This window comes from Larimichthys crocea, chromosome XII (assembly GCF_000972845.2).
Source record: "Larimichthys crocea isolate SSNF chromosome XII, L_crocea_2.0, whole genome shotgun sequence".
Classification (NCBI taxonomy): Eukaryota; Metazoa; Chordata; class Actinopteri; family Sciaenidae; genus Larimichthys; species Larimichthys crocea.
In genome coordinates, this window is record NC_040022.1 from 23,567,823 (window position 1) to 23,589,036 (window position 21,214).

Consider the following 21,214-nt stretch of genomic DNA (forward strand, 5'->3'; position numbering starts at 1 on the left):
GGTGAGGTGAAAGAGACACAGATGAGTGTCGGGGTGAGGCCAAGGATAGTGGTCTTCCCCCAACTTGTGTGAGGAATGATAGGATCCTGGTTGTGGGTGCAAATGCCTAAGATTCATCAATGGCAGATAGAAAGAAGTAGAAGTCCCAGCCCAGAGCAAGCTGACAAAAAACAAAACAAAGTGATGCTGCCGCTGCTGGACTGAGCACATAGTAAACAACACAACATAAAGTTGGGCCAGAGACAAGAATAAATATCAAATATCAGCCTAGAATATGTCACTACTGCAAACAACAACATTTATCCAACCCATGGTCTGGGTTAAGGTTATACAGCTTAGAGAGAGTTGTAAGGACTGTTTACACCCAACTAGAACAGTCGGTTGTGGTTTCAACACGCTGTCTGGTGGAAAAAGGGACAAGCCACAGACTGTTAAGTGGACTGATAAGAGGTGAAATCAAAAAACACGTTCCACACTAAAAAGCCTCTATTGTGAGAATAAGATTATCATACATTAGAAATCTGAATACTACCTAAAGTGATAAGGCAAGAGAGAAAGAGAAATAAGAGAACATCCACACAATTTGTGAAAAATATTTTCGTTTCAAGGTTGAAACATGGCCTGTTCTGCCTGATAAAGTTGGGGAGATATGATGTAATGTGCTGATATTCTATTCTTACTAAATTTCCTATATTGCACCTACCTTAGATAGAGGTATGGATGTGCACACAGGTAGCCTTTTGTAGAAAACAGTCACAGCCCATTACTGTTTTACCAGAGTCTAGAAATAGGCGGCATAACTTATCTAATCACATTTGCAAGACATGACCCAAAACAAATTGCATCAAAGCAACAAAGTTGGGTAAGAGTTTTTCTATCAAGGCACCATCTCAGTATTTATACACTTCCTTCTCTCAGGTGGGCTGTCTATATCGGCACGCTCAGCCAAGCTTGCCAACTTCCAGCCTCTCTCCACTTACCCATCTTTTCTGTGTTCAACGCTTGTAAGCCGATAAGGTCACTTCCTGTTTAACTTTCCATCAGCTCCTGTTTTATCTCTCCACTTAACTCTATCTCTCTGTGTCAGGCTTGCAAAGACAAAAGACAAAAGTCCTTAGTTTGGTTGCCTTCACAGTACGTTGGACTCTATAGCGCCATGTTCAGATTGTCATCAGAATGGAACCGAACTTTGAAGAGAACAAAACATGGGGGCAATCCAATACAACCTGTCTATTGTTAGGTAGGAAACATTGTCTCAACATGAGTGGAGAAGGCAGGATTTTCCCACTAAGTCACAATCCTTCTTATGACCTACCCACTGGCACACTCCATTCTACTGGAATCCCCTTTATTTGGAATAATTTGCTTTAGTCAGTCTACCTTATAATGAAAGAAATTAGAAAATGAATGAGCGTTTTTGTGTGTATGCTTGTGTCTCCATGTTGACCACTTACATCCACTTCACCTTGGTCAATCACATAGAAGTTGTCGCCTTCATCACCTGGAGGGAAGAAAAGCAGAGAAACACAGGAGTTTGTGAGAGAGCAGAAAAAAAGCAGGAAACGTCTGTGGAGCCAACAGGAAAGCCTACTGTTCCTATTACTACCACCTCCTGCTTAAGTTCTCAAAGGTGAATTTTTAAACCATTAAACCAAAATGGATGCATTAGGAGATTAAACTCATTTGTCAAACACATGGAATACCACTTTCTGTGAGCGGGGGGAACAAAAATGAGTTAAGAGGATTTCTCTGTCCTGAAACTTGCACATACATTCATACATACATAGGCACACATTTTCTCAACTTCCATTCCTAAGAAGAACAACTGACTCTTTGTCTTGCTATCATTTTGTCTTGTTGTGTCTTTAAAAGTAGAGCAGACACAGATGCCACTGCCTCCTCCAGAATGTATGGGCCTGCCAATATCTCTGTGAAAAGGGGTTCTCACCAGCAGAAAGTTGCAGCAAAAGTGGTGCTCATTATCGCTGCTTGTGGAGCTTAATAGTGGAAATTCTGAAGCAGAGGTGCCAGAACATGCAGAACTAAAACACCTCAGTATGAATTCATAGTATTCACACTAATGTCTGTCTATACAATACTTATACATTGCCACTCTACACAGAAAATGGATACAGACACACATTTGCTATTAGGAAGTAGTCCTGTTGTTGAGATATGTGTTTCTTTTTGAACAGAAACAGATAATGTGGACAAAACTAAGGCTACAAAGTGTACATCCATGCTAGTGGCCAAATGAAGCTGTAATGCTTGGAAACAAAATCCGCCTACCAGCCCCTTTAAATCTCACTAATTCACATGTTATGTATTCTTTGGTTGATCTATACAAATTACAAAATAATAATTTGACATTTTGGTGTATTTCTTGACTAAGAGTAGAAAACAGCTCCAAAAATGTTTAAACTTTTTGGCCCAAGGATTGCACCAGCAGAAAATAGAAATAGCAGAAAAGGTTTAAAGCTTGTGTGCTTGTCAGGAAAGATGTGATCACACTGCCCATTTCAATGCCCCCCTTCCATAATGTCTGCTTGCCAAAGGGGAAAAAATAAGCAACTGTGGCAAACAAGTAAGAAAACATTTCTTATCACTGGCTCCAGCCAAAATTATTTGCACTTCTGTTTACTATTTCAGCTACAACTAATTTGATAGGAAGCTGTTATATGAGTAAGGCTGGCAACTCAAAATGTTGTCTGGTCTGCGGACTGGAGTATGCTGTGCTTTCAAAGCAAACCCTAAACCTTGAAGCAGGCCATGGGATCTGGTTGGTTGAGGTCCACTAAAAGCATCTAGTCTGGAGATAAGGCTGAAAAATGGTGGAGCGGTCCTTTAATTATGCTATCTGTTACATAGGGCTCAAGGGAAATTATTAAAAAGGATGGACAGCCACATACATGAGCACTGTGAACCTGTTTCTGCAGCTACCGCTTACAATAAGATATATATGCATTCAAAGGAACAAGCGAGTGATGATGCATTGCTATACATGACACAAGTATGTGTGTGTGTGTGTGTGCATTTTGTAGGTGTATGAGCGTGTTTTCTTGTGTGTTGTTCACCTGAAGAGTTGAAAGGCTGAGAGTGCCCTGTGTGTAAAGTTCACAGGAGTTCACACGGCTGATTAATACTGAGTGGAGAGTGCTCGTTAATCATATAGCCCTATTTGTCACACAAAACGCTCCTTGTCTGTCTGATGGTTTGTCCCAGTGGAGACACTACACACACACACACACACACACACACACACACATAACCTGCTGCAACCTGGCCCTCTCCTATCTCCCTCTCTCCGTCTCTGCCTCCCTCTCTTTCATCTCATCTATCTCTCTTTCAATTCCCTCTCGCTCTGTCTTTCTTTTCTTCTACTCTTCCTGTCTTTTATCACTTTGGTCCTCAAGTCTTTGTTTTGCAGCCTTCCAATTCCCCTGTGCCTGAGAGTCCAAGCAAATATTTGACCAAAACGTGCACAAACACATAGACACACGCGCACACGCACACACACACACACACACACACACACACACACACACACACACACACACACACACACACACAGGGAGGATGGTGTACTCAGTGTGGCCTCGTTTCAACACAAGCTAATTGTCGTACACACTGTTAAGGTTCTTTGCTCAGAAAGAAAACACGGGTTATATCCTCAGGTGTTTTTTTTACTTACAATGCTGGTGTAGCATTTAACCTTTTTTTAGAACCAACCGGATATGACTGCAAAACTAGATAGGCACAACAGATTAAATTAGCTTGATATATTATATTGGGCGATAGATTACAGTGAAAATATCACTATACTCCATTTTGCACGTTATGATAGAGGAAATTCTTTCTTTGTTTAAATACCTCTCGAGCCACAGAGTCAATAACTCCTAACTGTGTCTAAATAGTGTGTGATGGGTCCGTAACAGGGGTGTTTTTTTTAAAGCTATACAGTAGTCCAGACATTAGCAATGACATCAGCTCTGTATATACCGTATACCACACTCTATAGTGTATATAACAATGGTCTGTCTGGGACTGGGGGCCCTGCAAAGTTAGCTAGACTTATTATCACCAAATTAGGACTGATAGACTCCTGGATGTTGTCTAGAGTAGGTGGGAGTGAATGAGTGAGTGTGATCCAGTCTGTGTCCAAAAGCCTTCACTCAATGTCTAAGTGAGTGTGTGTATGTATGGCATGTTCCACAAGTGTAACTTGTGAACGTTTTATTATCTGAAAGCGGGTATTTGCCTGTGAGAATATGTGTTTTCAGTGTTTTAATTATATTATTTAACATGTCTGAGTTTGAGTGGAGGGGGGTACTGAAAAAATAGAGTCTGGCCCTGCTAAGCTCTGTGTTCCTTCAAAGTCCAGGGATGTCTAGAGTGACAGCTTTGACAACTGTGGTTAGGCAGTGGAGAGGGACATCACATCTGTTGCAGATTGGGGAGGAAATGCAGAGAAGAAAATGGAGGGAACAAAATAAACGTGAGTAGTGGTAGTGCAATAGATGCATTCTTTGAGGTAACGAGCCCTATGTTTGTGGTTGCACAATAACCTGCACCGGCAGTGCTCCAACCCTGTGTGTTCACATGGTGCCACTCTGCAGCTCCAGACAACAACATGATTTCCTGGAGATGTGTCTTTTTCATTTGAGGTATGACCGTGACTCGCCGAGACTGAATTTATTAATCACCACACCCTCTGATTTATATTCAACTTCACCCAGTCTGCCAGCATTTTGTGCTACTACACAGTGTGATTTAAAAAAGGTCTAAAACCATCAAAAGCAATCAATGAGAATGTTGAATTGTTTTCCTATGTACTTAATTGGCTGTGTGGATGAAATCTATATCCACAATTATGCAATTATGATTATAAACTCTAACATCCCTTCTAGGATTATGAGGATTTATTGTGCCTACATAAATTCATCAAAACAAACATTTATACATACCTTGCTGGATGACTGTTTCCCCTGCAATGTGGGTGACTGGAAACATGGCATCAAATATGTCACTGAGGGAGAAAGAGACAGAGAAGGAAGAGGAAGAGAGAACACAGTTATTACCAACATACCTACTATTATGGTGCATTACTCACACACACACAAACACGCACAAACATACTGAAACTCACAAGAGTTTGTTTCGGTGGCATGATGGAAAAGACTGAAGTCTATCACCAGGTGCCACGGTCAAGGGGGCAGGCCTGGGAATTCTGGATGACCCCACAAAACGCACACACACAAACTCCCACCTGAGTGTGTATACGACTGATTTCTTTATCATCATCCACATCTATTGTGTGAAGCACTTTGTGTTACATGTTTTGTATGAAAAGTGCTATACAAATAAAGTTTGATTGATTGATTGATCTAAACAAATACACACTGTCTTCAGTTTAAACCATCAGAACAAGCATATGCCAGTGAGAATATAGTCCATCAAATCCACAGAACAGTTTTGTTCTTCATCAGGCTCAAAAACACATTTTTTTGTTACTACAGGTATTTAGGGTGAATTCAAGTACCAAACATAAGAGAGCATTTCAAAAATTCAGCCACTTTCTCTGCATCTTTACATCATATTAGTACTGCACATAAGCTTAAACATGACGCTGTGTTGTTTCAGCACACGATCAAAGCCTTTATCTCTGAGTGTATCTTTCGAAAGAGGTGCTGAGAAAACAAACAAAATGATGGCTGTGCCTAAGCACTTAATTTCTGTTTCAGCCCGGCAGGGAAAGCGCCTGTTAGACTGTTCCTAATCGGGCCATTTAAATGCATGAAGCCTCAGCAGATTAAAGTTCCACTGCTGAGATGTGTTGGGACAAGAGAAAACACAGTATCCTTCCTCTTCTCCTCCTCTCTGCCCGTCTCTTGCCTTCAGGGTATATTTATCTATCTAATCAGTTACATACCACCCGTCTTATAGCGAAATATAGAAAAAACAATAAAAGAGGGTCAGGCATATCAAAGAGATACAAGACCTGTTGAGTGAATGAGGGGCAAGTATGAGCCCGTTCCCGTATGTGTCTATGTCACTGAATGTGTGTGTTTGCACCAGTCTGTCTGCGTTTGAGTATATATTGCCTATGAAAACATGCAGGTTTCTACAAAATAATGTGTGGGTGTTGAACTTCAGAAATGAAAAGGTTTACACAACCAAACACACCTTGCTGCACACCACAGGCATAAAAGTGTTTCTTTGCATGAAAAAAAAAAATGCAAGTCAACAGATGTTTGAGAGAGATCTGAGGATGTTATTGAGTGGTTTGGAAATGAACGGACCCTGCTGGTATTTGTTTATGTGACACTGAATAAAAAGCAGACTTGAGAAGGTGGATTTGGGCCAACTACACCCACAGGTAGGCCCTGTGCGATGCAGCTGGCCACTGACTCACACATACTCCAGGACACACAGTACACACACACACACATGCATGTGTACGAAAAAACACACTCCGTCTTTGAAGTGCACTACAAGCAAAAGGCTAAAAGATGCACAGACTCACTTAGGTGCTCTCATATACGACACATCCTCCACATATAGATGTGATACTATGCAGCCAGTAAACTCAGTTGTGCATGTCAACACACATACACACATATTTAAGCACATGAAAACACGCATACTGGCACTGTCACATATGACATGCAAACTCAAATGCTTTGATGGTGATTAGTCAGAGCAACATCTGCAGGAGTGCCCTAAACTCTCCTCACGTCTGTGACCACCTGCGCTCGGCATGGAGTCTGTTTACTCAGGGAGTTTTGGTGCAGTCAGTTTCAGGTCACGTATAACTAATAATGTGCGGTTTATGAAAGTAATTACCTTAGTAAAAGAAGAAATTTGAATAAAAATACCACGGGAAAATCAGCATGCACAAGTCATTAACTTTTATGTTGTATCATGAATGATGTTAACATGATATCAAGATATATGTCTATGCTTTGTAACTCAAGACAGGTTGTACTTGGTATGATGATGGTACTGATGATGATGATGCATCACGCAGCTAAGCAGGATGCTCATGACTGAGGCTGAGGCACACAGCCATAACTAGAGGATCAAAGGCAAGCGAACCTGAGTTTAGGTAATTACCCTTGACCACCTCTAGTTTCCCTGCCCTGCCTCTCGCTGAATGCATCAGTGAGCACAACAAAGACACTTATGCAGGTAATTACTTCCCCTCGTCTCTACCTGTCTCTCTTTCCCTTTCTTCATCCACTTCCTACCTGTCTGTTCTTGATAACTTTTTTCTCTTCCTCTCCCCTCTCAATTACCCCTTTCTTCCCTCTAATTCTTCCACTGCCCCACCTATTTCTCTCATCTCTTGGTCTATCGCCCCCTCCCCGCCTGTCCTAGATGAAGTGATTAATCTTGTCCTTTCCGCTACCTGTAGCCCCACTGACCTTATGAAAAGGCAGAACACCCCCACATCTCCCCCTAACAATGGCTGTGCTGTTCTGACAGAGACAGACGAAGCGACCATGGAGACTCTGAAGGGGCTAGGAAGTTCACCTCCACCCTGGGGAGGGAGACAAAGCTTCTGTCATGGCATGATATGTGGAGATACTTCCCTGTAACACATGTATGTGCACACTCTTAATAGCAGACATGCATGTAAGAACACATACTAAAAATGAATCCATGTAAATGTCCAGTTGTTAATTACTGTTATACTATCATCAATGACATCATTCTTTTTTTTAAAAAGATATTTTTTGGCCTTTTATTTGATAGACAGCTGAAGAGTGACAGGAATGTGGGGGGAGAGAGATGGGGAATGACATGCGGGAAAGAGCCACAGGTCGGATTCGAACCCTGGGCAGCCACGGCAAGGACTGAGCCTTTGTACATGGGGCGGCTGCTCTACCAACTAAGCTAAATGACACCCTGATGACATCATTCCTTTTTGAAATTCTCTGTCTATTTGAAAGTCTATTGCCCCTTGCACACACACTCAGCCCTTGTCCAGAACATTTAGACAGTATTCGCCTGTATATGTGTTTGTTTGTAGCACGGTATTTAACAGCTAGAGATAATGGTACTTGTGTTGTAATCTAAGTGGGTTCTAGGTTCAGGGGGAAAATCAAAATGGGTTCAGTTAGAAAGAAGAGAAACCGTTATGTAACACCCCGGAATTGCACCGTTGTGTTCATTGTGGACCCGTGGCTTTTGAAAAGAAGAAAATGCAGATCAGATTTACCACACTAAGATGTATACAGGCATGTGTATGTGCGTTTGTGTGGGAATGATAAGAAAAGTTTATATGCGCCTTCACTCTCACACACATGCACGCAACAATGCAGCAACAGCCGACTATTGTTCTCAAATACCCATAAAAACGTGGTTAGCTTAGGGGATTTCAGTCATTAATGACATAAAATCAGGGCTGCTTGTTGTAGCTGGAGTGCTTGTTGTTCTTCCTAGTTGGCGTTTGACAGCCTTTCTCGCTCCCCTCTCCTTCTCCTCAATCTCCTACATAACAGCTGTTTATTTGTTCAGCAGCAGACATCTTATCTCTTACATTACTACCCCAACACACAGCACTACCATTATGCCATTAACACCAAAGGACACTTTAACAGCGCGGCATGCCGCCATATCTTTGTGTTTATTAATGGGCCGCAGAATGTTGAGTTACACAAGCCCATAATGGGGAACCCATCCAGAATGCTCACTCGTCTAGGTGGAAGAGGTTTTGAAAGAACCAAAACAATCAACAACTGCACCACATATGGGAACTTCCCAGCTCTCCAAGTTGTGTCTTGGCTTGGCTGCGATGTGCCATTGGTTTGGCTGGCAAAGTGTTCGTGCCTTAAGTGCTTGAAGGATTAATTTTCACTACCACAGTTCGTAGTAATTTAGATTGCTGATTCTGGCAAATCAGAACAATAGTCTTTGTTTTGAAAGTCTACACAGTTCATGATATGAGCAATGACCTGAGGGCACCAAATGTACACTCAATTTGAATAATGTGTTATTTATCTTTCACCATGAAAACTAAAGTTTAACAAAAAAAAAGGCTGCTGATGAAGTAGAGCAAATTAAAAACAACATAAAATCTTTACAAGAATCAAATCAAGAGGTTACAGTGATTTTTCATAGGGCAAAAGATAAAAGAACAAATAAACACCTGTGAAAGGTAAAAATGGGTTCACACTGTATTTTCATGATAATTTGATTTATGTTGCAGATGTAATAAGTAACTAAGCCATGAGATGGAAATGTGGTTGATATTATGTTTCCAGGAGTCCTATCGCCACTTGAATGACTTGGTAATGTTTAACAGAATTTATGCTTCATACTTACTGTAGTCTACCTAGAATTAAAAGCTCTTGGAGGACTGCAAACATGCACTCTGCAGTGTTTTCAACAACCTTTCCTAAAGTGGCAGGTTGTTGAACATCACAACAGTACTGCTTTTTGTTTGGCTGCCAGGAGAAGAGTTGTTATTAGTCAGCATAATGTGTAAAGCAAACTCACAAAAAGGTATGAAAACATAAATTAGATTTACACTGATGATGGAGGTTAACAGAATTGTTTACAAGCCCGTTGTGTGATTCATTATGGTTATATCACAGTAAGATGGAAAACAGCTTTACGAGGCTGACTAGTTTAATGTCCAGAGTTTAAAGTTGAGCACAGTGAGTGGAACAACCAACTGACTCCGCTGAGCTGTATTGGTGTGGACACAAACAAATTTGTTTTCTAATTACATAAACTGGTAAGTGCGTATGGGTATATACACACACTGATGCACTCACATGCCGACACACACCACTGACAATAGGCAGAAGTATGAGGGTGAGTAAGAGTGAGTAAGAGAGAGAAAAAAGGGGGGTGAAGGAGGTATAATTATAAAGCACTGAAGCATTTAGGGAGGATATTTATGACATGAAAGCTCTTGGCACGCGCCCTGTCTCTCCCTAGAGACCTGGCAAAAATTGGAGGGACAGGGCCGTGCCAGCTGCTGCCCATTTCTTTCAACTAGTCTCCATACTCCAAGAGTGGTGTGTGTTTTGTCTCACTTGGGCAAGATGCACCACAAGGATGCACAACTGTATCCCACTTTTAAAACTGCAGTACAGTAGTTGTGTTGAATAACAGGGGTTTCACAATGCAACAGCTACAGAATTATTTCAGCAAGCCCCAAATAATGAGAGTATATATTTTTTCACTTTTTTCTCTGTTCTAGACCAGTTTTTAAGATTTTTATGTTTAATGATTCTACCATGCATACGTCTGAAAAAAGAATCAATGTTAATGCGCACTCACATATCTTGTGACTAAAAGGCAAGGTGATAATTGATGTTTTTGGTAAACTAAGTTAATTTTGCACATCATAAAGTCTGCATAATATCGAAAACCTTTGATAGGCAAGAGACAGAAAAGAAAAAGCTACATACTGCAAAATATTTCTCTCACGATCCTCTTCTGCCAGTTCCTCTTCTGCTTTTTTTAAAATGATTTTACAAGGTGCTACTATATGTGGGGGCTGATGCAAACTGGCCTATACTTAGTGTACAGGCAGCCATGCAGCACAGAGGTGGTCCTGGAGGTTTATAGGTGGACGTAACAGTTTATGGCTGGTGGCAATGACCACTTAGAGATGGTCAACAATGTGGGAGGAGAGAGGAGACCAAGGCTAGGGAAAGAGAAAGAGAACCTTCACTTTTCTAAAAACTCAACTGGCCTTTTACTGAAGTCTGCTCTTGGCTTTGGTCCTCAGGGCTCTCGAACTCCAGGTCTGATAAACATCATAAGCTCCAAAACACACTTAGTGTTCTTTGTCTATTTGCATGGCCTATTTCGCACTGACCATTTTTAAAATCCTTAATAGAGTTTAAGAGTGCTATGGACTGATATTTCTGTCTCAAAGATCTAATGTGGGCTAACGCTTGCATACGTGGAGGTCTAAAGAGGTCTAGTTATAGTAAGCTGTGTGATTAAATGTTGGAAGTTGTATTTAAAACCAACAGCGTGCAGGGAGCACACCGTGTTAAAGCCACACACCTGGACCTGATGGGTTTATAAGGGGTGTAAACCTGCACTGTGGCCTCAAAGTGTAGACGTGTGTCTCAATATGTGTGCACTGCAGTACCAAAACACCTAAGGGCCAGGCTTGGTGATCTCTGTGACCTGTACGCTGCTGCTCAAACCTGCTGAAACAAACAACAAGTCATTTATATGCACTGTAACAATCAGACCACCTGAGAGAAAGAGAAGAAGTTGGACAGAAAGAGAGATGGAAGTTTATGTAGATAATTAAAAGCATCTACTTGGTCTAATCTGTATTTTTATGAGAAATATGGTGATGAAATGCTACATTTTCTAGCAGAAGCCATGCTGCACCTTGCACGCTCAAGATGTCCGGATACATACATACATACATACATACATACATACATACATACATACATACATACATACATACATACACAGAGAGTGTTTAGCTGATAGAAGCTGCTGTTCAAATAAAATGAAGCATAATTCTAAAAACCGCATGACCTGTTACTCGGCTCATATTTATTCAGACACTAATTTTAGTGAATATAGTCTAACTGTCAGCTGCTGACTTTTTGCCTTTTGAGAATCAGAATGAGGCATGCATCTGTACTGTTAGATTAAGTAGGAGAAAGGAGCTGCCAAACCATTGTCTCGTTAGACCACTTTGAGATCACAATGTGATACCATTCCCTTAACTTTGTCAGTAACTGACCAGGAGTGTCAAAATTGCTGCCCTGAGTCTTATATAGTAAAATAATATTAAAAATGCATATACTGTATGATATCAAAGTTGAGCATCCACAAAAATCTGAGTGAAAATAAATGCTCATAATCATTAGAAAACCTATTTAAAAACAACAACTAATTTTGCTGTTTAGACCTTTTCTCATTTCTGGCAGAGCACGTTTGACAGCACGCTCAGGACTACCGGCAAGGAAGTTAAGAAATGTACTGCTGTGGACAAAGGCAGCCGTATTTTAGCCACTTAAAAAATCAATATCGGTTTAATTTAGAATATTTTCACAAAATATTATATATTATATCCATCTATGCTCTCTCTAAAGACACCAGATTTGATAAAAACAGTAATTTGACCAGATTATTTTCACATCTAAATCAGTGGATTAAGGATGCATTTCATCTATAACAGAGCTGGTGATTATTGGAACAGTGGAAAGTAACTTTTATATTGTTTCTGTCAAATTTGAAAGAAGTGTGTTTTACGATGAGTTAACAAGGCAATTAACCTCATCTGAGTTCGGTAAAAGAGCGAAACTTGAATTTAGAAGGTGTACGGTTGTATTTTTTCTGTTTAATAAGGAAAAGAGGTGTGAGGTTATTTCCTTGTTTCTGTGACTGCTCTATTGTAAACACTAGCTACAGCAATGCTGTATCTATGGGAGTTTGTGAAATATACTTTGCAGCCACGGTTACAAGAGAAACAAACACTGCCAAAGATTCAAACAAACAAACACCTTGCAGGGATGTGAAGGAAAGATTAACTGACACAGTAGCTTTTCCGAAACCTTTGAGCCTATTGAAGCAGTAGTCCTAAGATAAAATATCAGACTGAATTACCACTGAACGGGCCCTGGCACCTTGGACCCTGCTATCCTGCCAATGCCAACTTCATGAGAGGGCAAACTGTCCTTATCACTTCCTCCGTACCATACTCAGTGCCTAGCACTGGTGCTTTAGTCATATTCTCGTGTCACATGGCAATGGGAAGGACGGTCAGTGGAACAGAGATAGAAAGAGAGAGATTTAACTGGGCATTGTGCTGTTGAGAAGCAGCCAGCTGATGCAGTGAATACCAGACAGCTTATGCCTTCTACCAGACCGAGCTTAATGAACACCTTGTTCACACTCACTTGTACATAAACAAGTAAACACTGACACACACACACAAATACAAGCCTTAAAAATGCGTATTTACAACATCTGCCATCAGCTTTAACAGCAGCAGTGATAATGATGCAGAGCTTGTACACACACAACCTCATTCTTCTGCTGTGACTACTGCTTGGAACATACCCATTCAACGCACACTCACACACACTGCTACACACATCCAGTTGGCATCAGGGAGGTGAAAGGCAGAGTTAAATGGCAGTGGAAGAAAGGACTGGTCTGAGGAGGAAAAGAGTGAGAAAGAGGCAGCGGTTGATAGGAGGATGTGATGAGAGAGGAGGATGTGCTACAGGGCAGAGAACAAACATTTGACAGTATCTTGACTGTAAATATATGCTGCATCAGAGTCTTTGATGTTCAAAATCATGGGATTATTTGTATGCTGCTGAATAGTTTTCCAGGCAAAGTACCAGTAACACAGCACAACTGGCTTCTGGGTCCGTATCTTAGATATTTCCTCCTTCATTCGTGTATCATTAAAGAAAAGGGATAAAAATAAAGTCTGACTCACACACACTTAGCTTAATCTTTTGGTAACATGGATAAAGGTTCTCTGCTCCTGTGTGTATTCAGCATGACAAGGCCGTTTTACAGGCCTACCTGATGATCCAACACACACCACCTGCTGATGCAGCCATGATGTCAGCCTTAAAGCATCACAAACATGTCCAACCCTGCAGTCTCTCCCTTTTTTCCTTTTCCCTTCTCGCATTGGACTGCTATGCTGTTGACTAACCTGACTAAAACTTTTTTTTTTTCTAACTTGTTTTCCTCATGCTGCCCGTTTAGATAACATTTTCACTACTCATACATTTTCACACTTTCCTAATGCCCACTGTCTCCGTTGTTTGTTGCCCCAGGCCAGGAAAGAACAAGCTCTTCCTCCACTTAGAGGGAAAAAGGGTCAGGCTGGATCAGGCGCTGACAGGACTAAGCCCCTACCTCTCTGATGTGTCTATAGCGGACATGTCACTGGAATGAGTGAAAGAGAGAATCAGGGAGACAAATAGACAAATAGAGGGACAGACATATTGTCTTCCTCACCCAGAATACAGAGACAGAAAAGAGTAATTAAACTGAATACTATATTACAAACAGATAAAACAACCCTATACATTTTGTACAGGTGCCAAGAGTTATGTCTTTCTTACTTTCTCACTCTCTCTCTCTTACACTCTTACACTCTTACACGCACACACACACACACACACACACACACACACACACACATATCCTGACACGTCGGCAAACTTCACAAGACATGCCGCTGTCCCGCGGGCATGTCTTTTCCTTTCCGCCTTCCTCTACCCTCCCCTCCCTCCTTCATTCCCACCTCGCAGAAGACAAGCACAGGAACAAGATAAGCATTTGAGAAGCAGATCGGGACACAAATTGTTCTTTGTTGGAGTTTAAACCCGAGAGGTGTTTACACAACACAGCATATTATAACTTAAAGATATATATATATATATGGAAAAACTGAGAGATAGAGAAAAGTCTGAAAATGCTCAAGGGGCTGAGGAAAGGGGTGAGGATGAGGATGACTAGATGTTAAAAAGTGAAAGACGATTATTCACCAAAGAAAAGCTTAAGGCTAAAACTGTACACTGTACTCATGTGTGTGTATATAAACCTCATTAACCAGTGCTCTGGGCAGTGAGGTAATAAGTGCACTGGGTGCATGGAGGGAAGAGAAATAGTTGACATTCAATAGCTGACATCTGACTGACGTAAGGCCTGCCCTGCTGTAAACAGACAGCTTCATCAGACACACAGCCTGCAGACCTGGTCAGTGTTGAGCAACCAACTAGCACCTTGTGTATGATGTGCTAACACTATGGAATGTTCTAATGTTAGCAATTTGTTAACTTGAAAATTTATTTAAGTGTAATGTACGGCGACTTGCTGGATACAGTACACATTACACATTAGAACTGACTGACTGTCATTCGTGATTCTTAGAGAAAACATCTGCAATAAAAACTATTAAAAAACTGCCTTTCTATTCTCCTTTGATAGATTTTCGAATATGGTGTGCACTATATGTGGCTCATATTATGAAAGTTTTTGTATCAAACTTAAAACCTAAAGAAGTGAGGTCTGTGTATTCCTACACAGGAGGATCTTGCAACCAGTTGAGGCTGTTTTCCTCATTGATGGAACGTCTTAAGAAGCAAGAAGCAAGACTTTTGTGGCATGCCATCATACTACTACAGCACAGAACAGAAATCAGATTACCACAAACAAAGAACAAAGCTCCTTCCTTTGGCTTTGAACACAGTGGATTTATGAAAGAGTGGGAGCAGATACTGTCAATTGTTTTTTCGTGAATCTGTCCCAGAAAAAAAAACCCTCCTTTCATAGAGAAACGTGAGATTTTTCAATGTTTTATTCCTTTATCACTCTCCCTATCTCTCATTCACGTTAAATCTGTTTTTGTTTCTGCTTCTGCACTGTCACCAATCTTGTGGTGCAAAACAGTCTTGCAAATTGTTTAAATTAGGAGCGCGTGGTGAGATGCAACAGATGTCCCTGTTAATGTAAATACAGCAGAATCATTGTCTTGCATGACGTTTTCATAGAGATATAAATCCAAATAGCAATTTGAATACAATTAATCAAGCAGCTCACCTGACAGTTGAATCTCTGTGAATACTGTAGTTGACTAAATTACATTAGTCTACAACAAACTATCACCTGAAAAGCAATACTGCTCTGTGATGCTCTAAATTCAATAACGCAAACTCATCGCACATTTAAACTTATCAAGCATGCAAATAGGCTGAGCACCTCTAATCTAAATGAAACTCAACTAGAGTGACACCCACAAACCAACAAGGTCGTCATGGGAGAATTAACACACTATAACAAGACTGTTGTCTGTGCCTGTGCACTGGAACCTATCACGGTAGCATAGACAAAGCCGACGGGATGTATACAATAGGAGGCCATGGGCCAACCCGGGCTATTCCGTAGGGCGCTGGGTCGCTCTGTCCTCAGCTAATGTGTGTTGGTCAATGTGTGGGTTGTACTTTGGGCCTGGCTGAGCTATAAAGGCAGTGGAGGGTTGCAGGAACATCATGTGTTCACAGCAGGGGCAAACACGGGCTAGGAAGTCACTGTCATGCACACGCGCACATTTACCCTACATATTCATTCACATGAAAAGAAACGTGACACTCACCACGATCTCAGCACACACGTCTCAGTCTAAAAGTGTTAACAGTGATTTTTAATACGCTCTTTTACTGCCCTTGCTCCTCTTGACTTTCACTCCTTGAGCATTTCATGTGTTACTCAGGCCTATTTTTTTATGTGCAAGTGAGGTGAGATTGAGGTGATTCACTTCTTCTCTGGGGACATTATATCAAACTGCTGATCGGATCCAAAGCCAGGCCGAGGCCAGTTTCTCTTTGTTTTTCTGTTTACTGCAAGAGAAACATGCACATGCACTATACACGCATATATGAACAAAAACACATGTGCACACTACATACCTGTGCACAAACATGCACAGGAAAGCATGTCTACACACATGCAAACATAGACACACATACAAACACACAGACAAACACACACTCACATTGATGTTATAAGCAGCTGAAAAGGCAGGGATGAATCATAGCTAGCTGGAAAACTGTCCTGCACAGACTCTGGGGTGCATTTTGGAGGGAATACAACATTCTAAAAGGACTCCAGACACTAACATGACTACATGACTCACTACTTTCTAAAGAACTGGATGGGGAAATGGATGGAGTGAAGGATGGAGAAAGATGACAGCCGGCGGAAGAGGGAGTAGGGGACAGGTTGAAACACAGCAGAGGGTATGAGAGAGGACAAAAGTTTCCAGCTATCTGTGCAGTTATGTGTGTGTAACTGTGTGTATGTGCATTTGTTCATGTGCATGTATGTGTGTGTTTATCTGCACTAGCTTGCAAGAATGCAGCCTGGCTAATAAGAACTTCCTACAAATGAGATGTTTGTGTGCATGCCCTGTGGTTTGCATGGGTGTAGAGGTGAAGCTGTCTGGGCTGAGGAACAGATAGTGTGCTGGGGGAGGAGAGACTGCTGGCCTGTTAGTCCTCTGTGCACTGGATGCTGGTGGGGATGGTCGAGGTTCAGTCAGGCCTGCAGCTCTCCTGTGGAGAGTGACCTCATCGCCTGGCCCCTGGCATTGTGGCAGCAGCACAAAGCCATGCAGGGGATAGAGAGAGAAGACTGCACATGAATGTGGGGGAGGGACTGGATGTGAGTGTGGATGTAGATGTGAATGAGCCTGCATGACTGAGAGAGGGAGAAACGGGACAGGAAGAGAAAAAGGGTGAAGAGAAAGTAGTGAATTCTGAAAAGAGGCAAAAAGAGGACCACCAGGCTCTCAGGAAGAACAGGGATGAGAACACACAGAGAGAGTCAATGATGGAATCCGTAAGACAGGAAACACAAACACACGTGCAAACAAATAGACTAAACAACACAGATCAGAAGCCTCCTCCTCGCAAGGACTCCTCCTCTTCTACCTGAACACACAGAGAAATGGGCCCTCTCAATGACGGGAAAAGCCAACAAACACATACAGAGAGAGCACTGGATTCCTCAATAGTCGTTCCAGAATTATGTGACAAACATCCACTGCACTCAGTATCACAACATCCTGTTTCCCTTGCACTAAATATTGCCAGCAATTTCGAGTCTGCAAGGGGTCCAAGCCCACAGGTGCACAATAATCTGATGCATGTATTTATTTGTAAGTATGTATTTGTCTCCAGTACAATGTATTAGTGTGTCTGACTATAACTTAAGTGTTAATATCTGTATTATCTGTGTGTGGTAAAAACACCCCCTAGGGGCTGCTGAGTGGTAACAGAACACTTTGAGTGTCACTGTGTACATATGCATGTTGATGGAGATATAGGTTGCATAAGGCTATAGTTTTTTTGTTTTATTAAAAATTTCCTCTATTGTTAATTAAAGAAACAGTTGTATCTGTGTTTCAAATATGAACCCATTCACCGGAGCACAGAGCTTAAGTTCCACATCTATTGATATGGAGTGCAATTCAAATGAGTGAGCTATCAGATGAAATGACGAGAGGCGTGCTCATCTGATAGGACTACACAGCACATTATCTCACATTGCATCCTCTTTGTTGTTTTGTCCCTTCACACATTCCTTAAATAAACTTCCGCTGGAACATGAGACGAGACTCATCTCTCCTGGGTAGTTTTAGTCTCTTTTACTTCTTTATTGTTTGTTTATTTAAGTTTTCTGTCGCTCACTGATTTATTCATTATTGTTTTTGCACCTCTTCAAACACAAACAAATGCGCAGACACACAGACAAGGAGTGCCAGTACACTAAAGATGTTCCCTGTCCATCGGCAGGGGCTAGTGGCGAAGGTGCAGAGGTCAGGGTTTAGGGGTCAGAGGGCAACTAATCGGTCACTTCATCAACTCATTACTCTGCTTGTTAATTAGAGGATTAAAGCAGACAGGATGAGGTAAGCACCACCTCTTTATAATCCTTTCCCCCATTGTATCCTTTGCTCTAACATTTGCTATAACATTCTAACTTACTGCTATGTTGATTGTGCTTCTTATGGAACGGTATAAACTTGGTTTACTCCTGGAGTATTTTCTGGTTCTCTGCATATCAAAGAAAAAGTACTGTATTTGCTTGATTTACATTTGGGTCCTGACCTGAAAAGATTTAACAACTCCTGTTACCAGATGGCAATGTTATTTTAGAATATTGCGAACTCTGCCAAGACAGCACAAGGAATGGGATAAACAGGGTTTCCTCGTGTCTGCCAGACTATTTATGTGGTTATACAGAGAGCAGGGTTTCTTGTGTCTGTACTGTCCCCAGGAGAGTGTTTTGTGGTATGAGGGCATTAGGCTAATGCGGGCGGACAGGAGAAGACAATTTGTTGAGCACATACATGTGTCTATTTGTGTGTTTTGTTTGTGTCGAGGGAAAAAAAATTGCACCTCTAGCAGATTTCCCAGGGGCCTTTTCTTCTGTAATTAATCGCCCTCTAAATGTGACCTCAATGAATTACTCCTGTGTCTGTCCTTTCCTTGCCTTCTCTCCTATGATGCACTCGTACATTAACAAAGTAGGAGATCATCAAGGTCATTTATCCAGGTGTGCATTAACACAGACAAAAAACAGGGCAACATTAACACACGTTTTGCTCCTATCAGAAGTCTCATTTCATATCACTTCAGTAGGAAGTTAGATAAGAAACACTATTACAATAGGAACTGAAAGAATGTGTGTTTAAACAGGCGATAGCGCTGCTGTTGACCATATTAAAAGACTAATTCTCAATGGGCATTTAACACAGGGAAGTGGTGCGGAGATAGGCTGGCAAATCTCATCTGAGGGTGCACCTGGACAAACAGGCAAAGTACGTATACACACATGCAAGCCTGTAAACTTGACAACTTGGCCGAGGCCTGATATCCAAATCTGTGCAAAACAGCATGTCCCACTTCTTTGTGTTATCAATCCTAACTATCATCTAAGTGCTGTTAGGTAGCTGAAACCAAAACACAATAATCAGACACACATGGTAAGGTGAGATAATAGTTTCAGTCGATATGATAACAACTACTGTATGGTTACAGTATTGAGACAGGTGGTTTAAGGCTGAGTTGGGTGTTAGCAAAGCAGGCTCAGCACAATGTGAAATCAAACACCTGTTCCCAGCTTATCTTGGTGCTTGTGTGTCTATTTGTGTGGGCATATCATAATGAGGTCATTATGGTAGCTAATGGGCAGCAAATAGAAGGGTCCACCCAATGGCCCGCTGGGAGCCACACCATGGCATAGGTTCAGATGTCAGTTTAAAGACCAGCCAAGGTCAATGAGATAAACAGTGATGCTGTCACCCAATGCTGTAATATATAATATTTCCTTTGCACAAGAGGAAGTATCTGCTTTGATCTCTTTATTCCCGTAACCTCCTCAGCTTGCCAAACTGCCTTTTACTAACAAAAACAGTGTTCAATTGAAATCTGGCAAAATGTGTTGAGGTTTCACTTGCAGGCAGCTGAAGAAAGATGGATTACACGCACATACACACACGCACAAACACACACATATGGCTGGTGGAGCTCAGAAGCTTTGAGGCCATAAAGTCTGACATATGGAATGGTGTGTTAATCAAAGACTCCACACTCCCAGCTGGAGCAGCCTCACTGGGAACACAGTCTGACATGCATACTTGAGAATGTCCTTGTGTGTGTGTTTCTCATGATAATGTAATCCCCTGTCATCCTTTGTAGTGACGGTGGTATTTGTGTGCCTGGTTTTGTGTGTTTACTTCACCCTTGTACCAGGGGTTTCAGCGCAGGGGTTTAATACATTTGTTCTCCTAAACACCTTTTTTTACAATTGCCATCATAACTATTGTTCAGAAGGTTTATAGGGAGGATTCCAATTTTTGTGCTGATAAATGTTTACAAGAAATGACCTAGTTACCAAGTAAGTTGGAGTGTAAATAGCAGAAAGAGGCAGAGCCAGATCTGTCTTGTTTCTGTTTTTATTTGTGTCTTTTCTTCACTCTCTCTCACTTTTACCTGTGCTCAGGTAAAACAGCACTTTGTAATCTGAGTGTTCCTTTTGTCTTGCACTGAATGTCCCTCTATAGTCTCTGTTTTCATTCTCTCTCCAGAACGCACCCAGACACACACAAACCCTGACATCTTTACATTCCTGACAATGGAAGCCGAGGACGCAAACATTTACAAAACAGGATATGATCAAAGCACGGAGCCCTAGCTGGCTCTGTTTTAGTTAAACTAATATTCTGCTTATCCTAAGATGCCCTCCTGGATCATTTTACTCCTGCCTGGCCCATTCCTGTAATTATAAACACAGCCATCCCAACTCGAACGGAAGACTGATAGGGCAACTTTACCGCTGAAAGATTTCCCCTGGAAAGACATATACATATGAGTGTTTGGGAGAGTAGTTGAAACTCTAGAAATATTGGAATCTAACGTAATCTAATGACATGTGAGAAAGTGCTTGATTATTTATTTTGCACACATGAGACATGATTCATTTTGGCAGGTACATGTCAACCAAAACCCAACTTAATTCTGCAGTTTCAGCTGTGTGCATATGGACACCACATCACTTGCAGTCAAGTTAAAATATGATTTCAGAACAAGCCAAGGACTGGCATAATATATAGATCATGTATAGAACAACATGAAGACCATCGTGGTCTTTGTGCTCATGACTGGCAGAAATAAATCATGATCCA

The 21,214-nt window shown here is 41.4% G+C and overlaps 1 protein-coding gene across 3 annotated transcripts in view; it reads right to left on the bottom strand.

Moving 5' to 3' along the window:
* prkar1b (protein kinase, cAMP-dependent, regulatory, type I, beta) overlaps positions 1-21,214 on the bottom strand; it is a 61,967-nt gene that overhangs the window by 19,590 nt on the left and 21,163 nt on the right. For all 3 annotated transcript variants that reach the window (XM_019258040.2, XM_010739399.3, XM_019258039.2), the window contains 2 exons: positions 4,965-5,026; positions 1,455-1,501 (listed from right to left, as the gene is read on the bottom strand). In XM_019258040.2, coding sequence (XP_019113585.1) covers positions 1,455-1,501; positions 4,965-5,026 — 109 coding nt within the window. The remainder of the gene's footprint in view (positions 1-1,454; positions 1,502-4,964; positions 5,027-21,214) is intronic.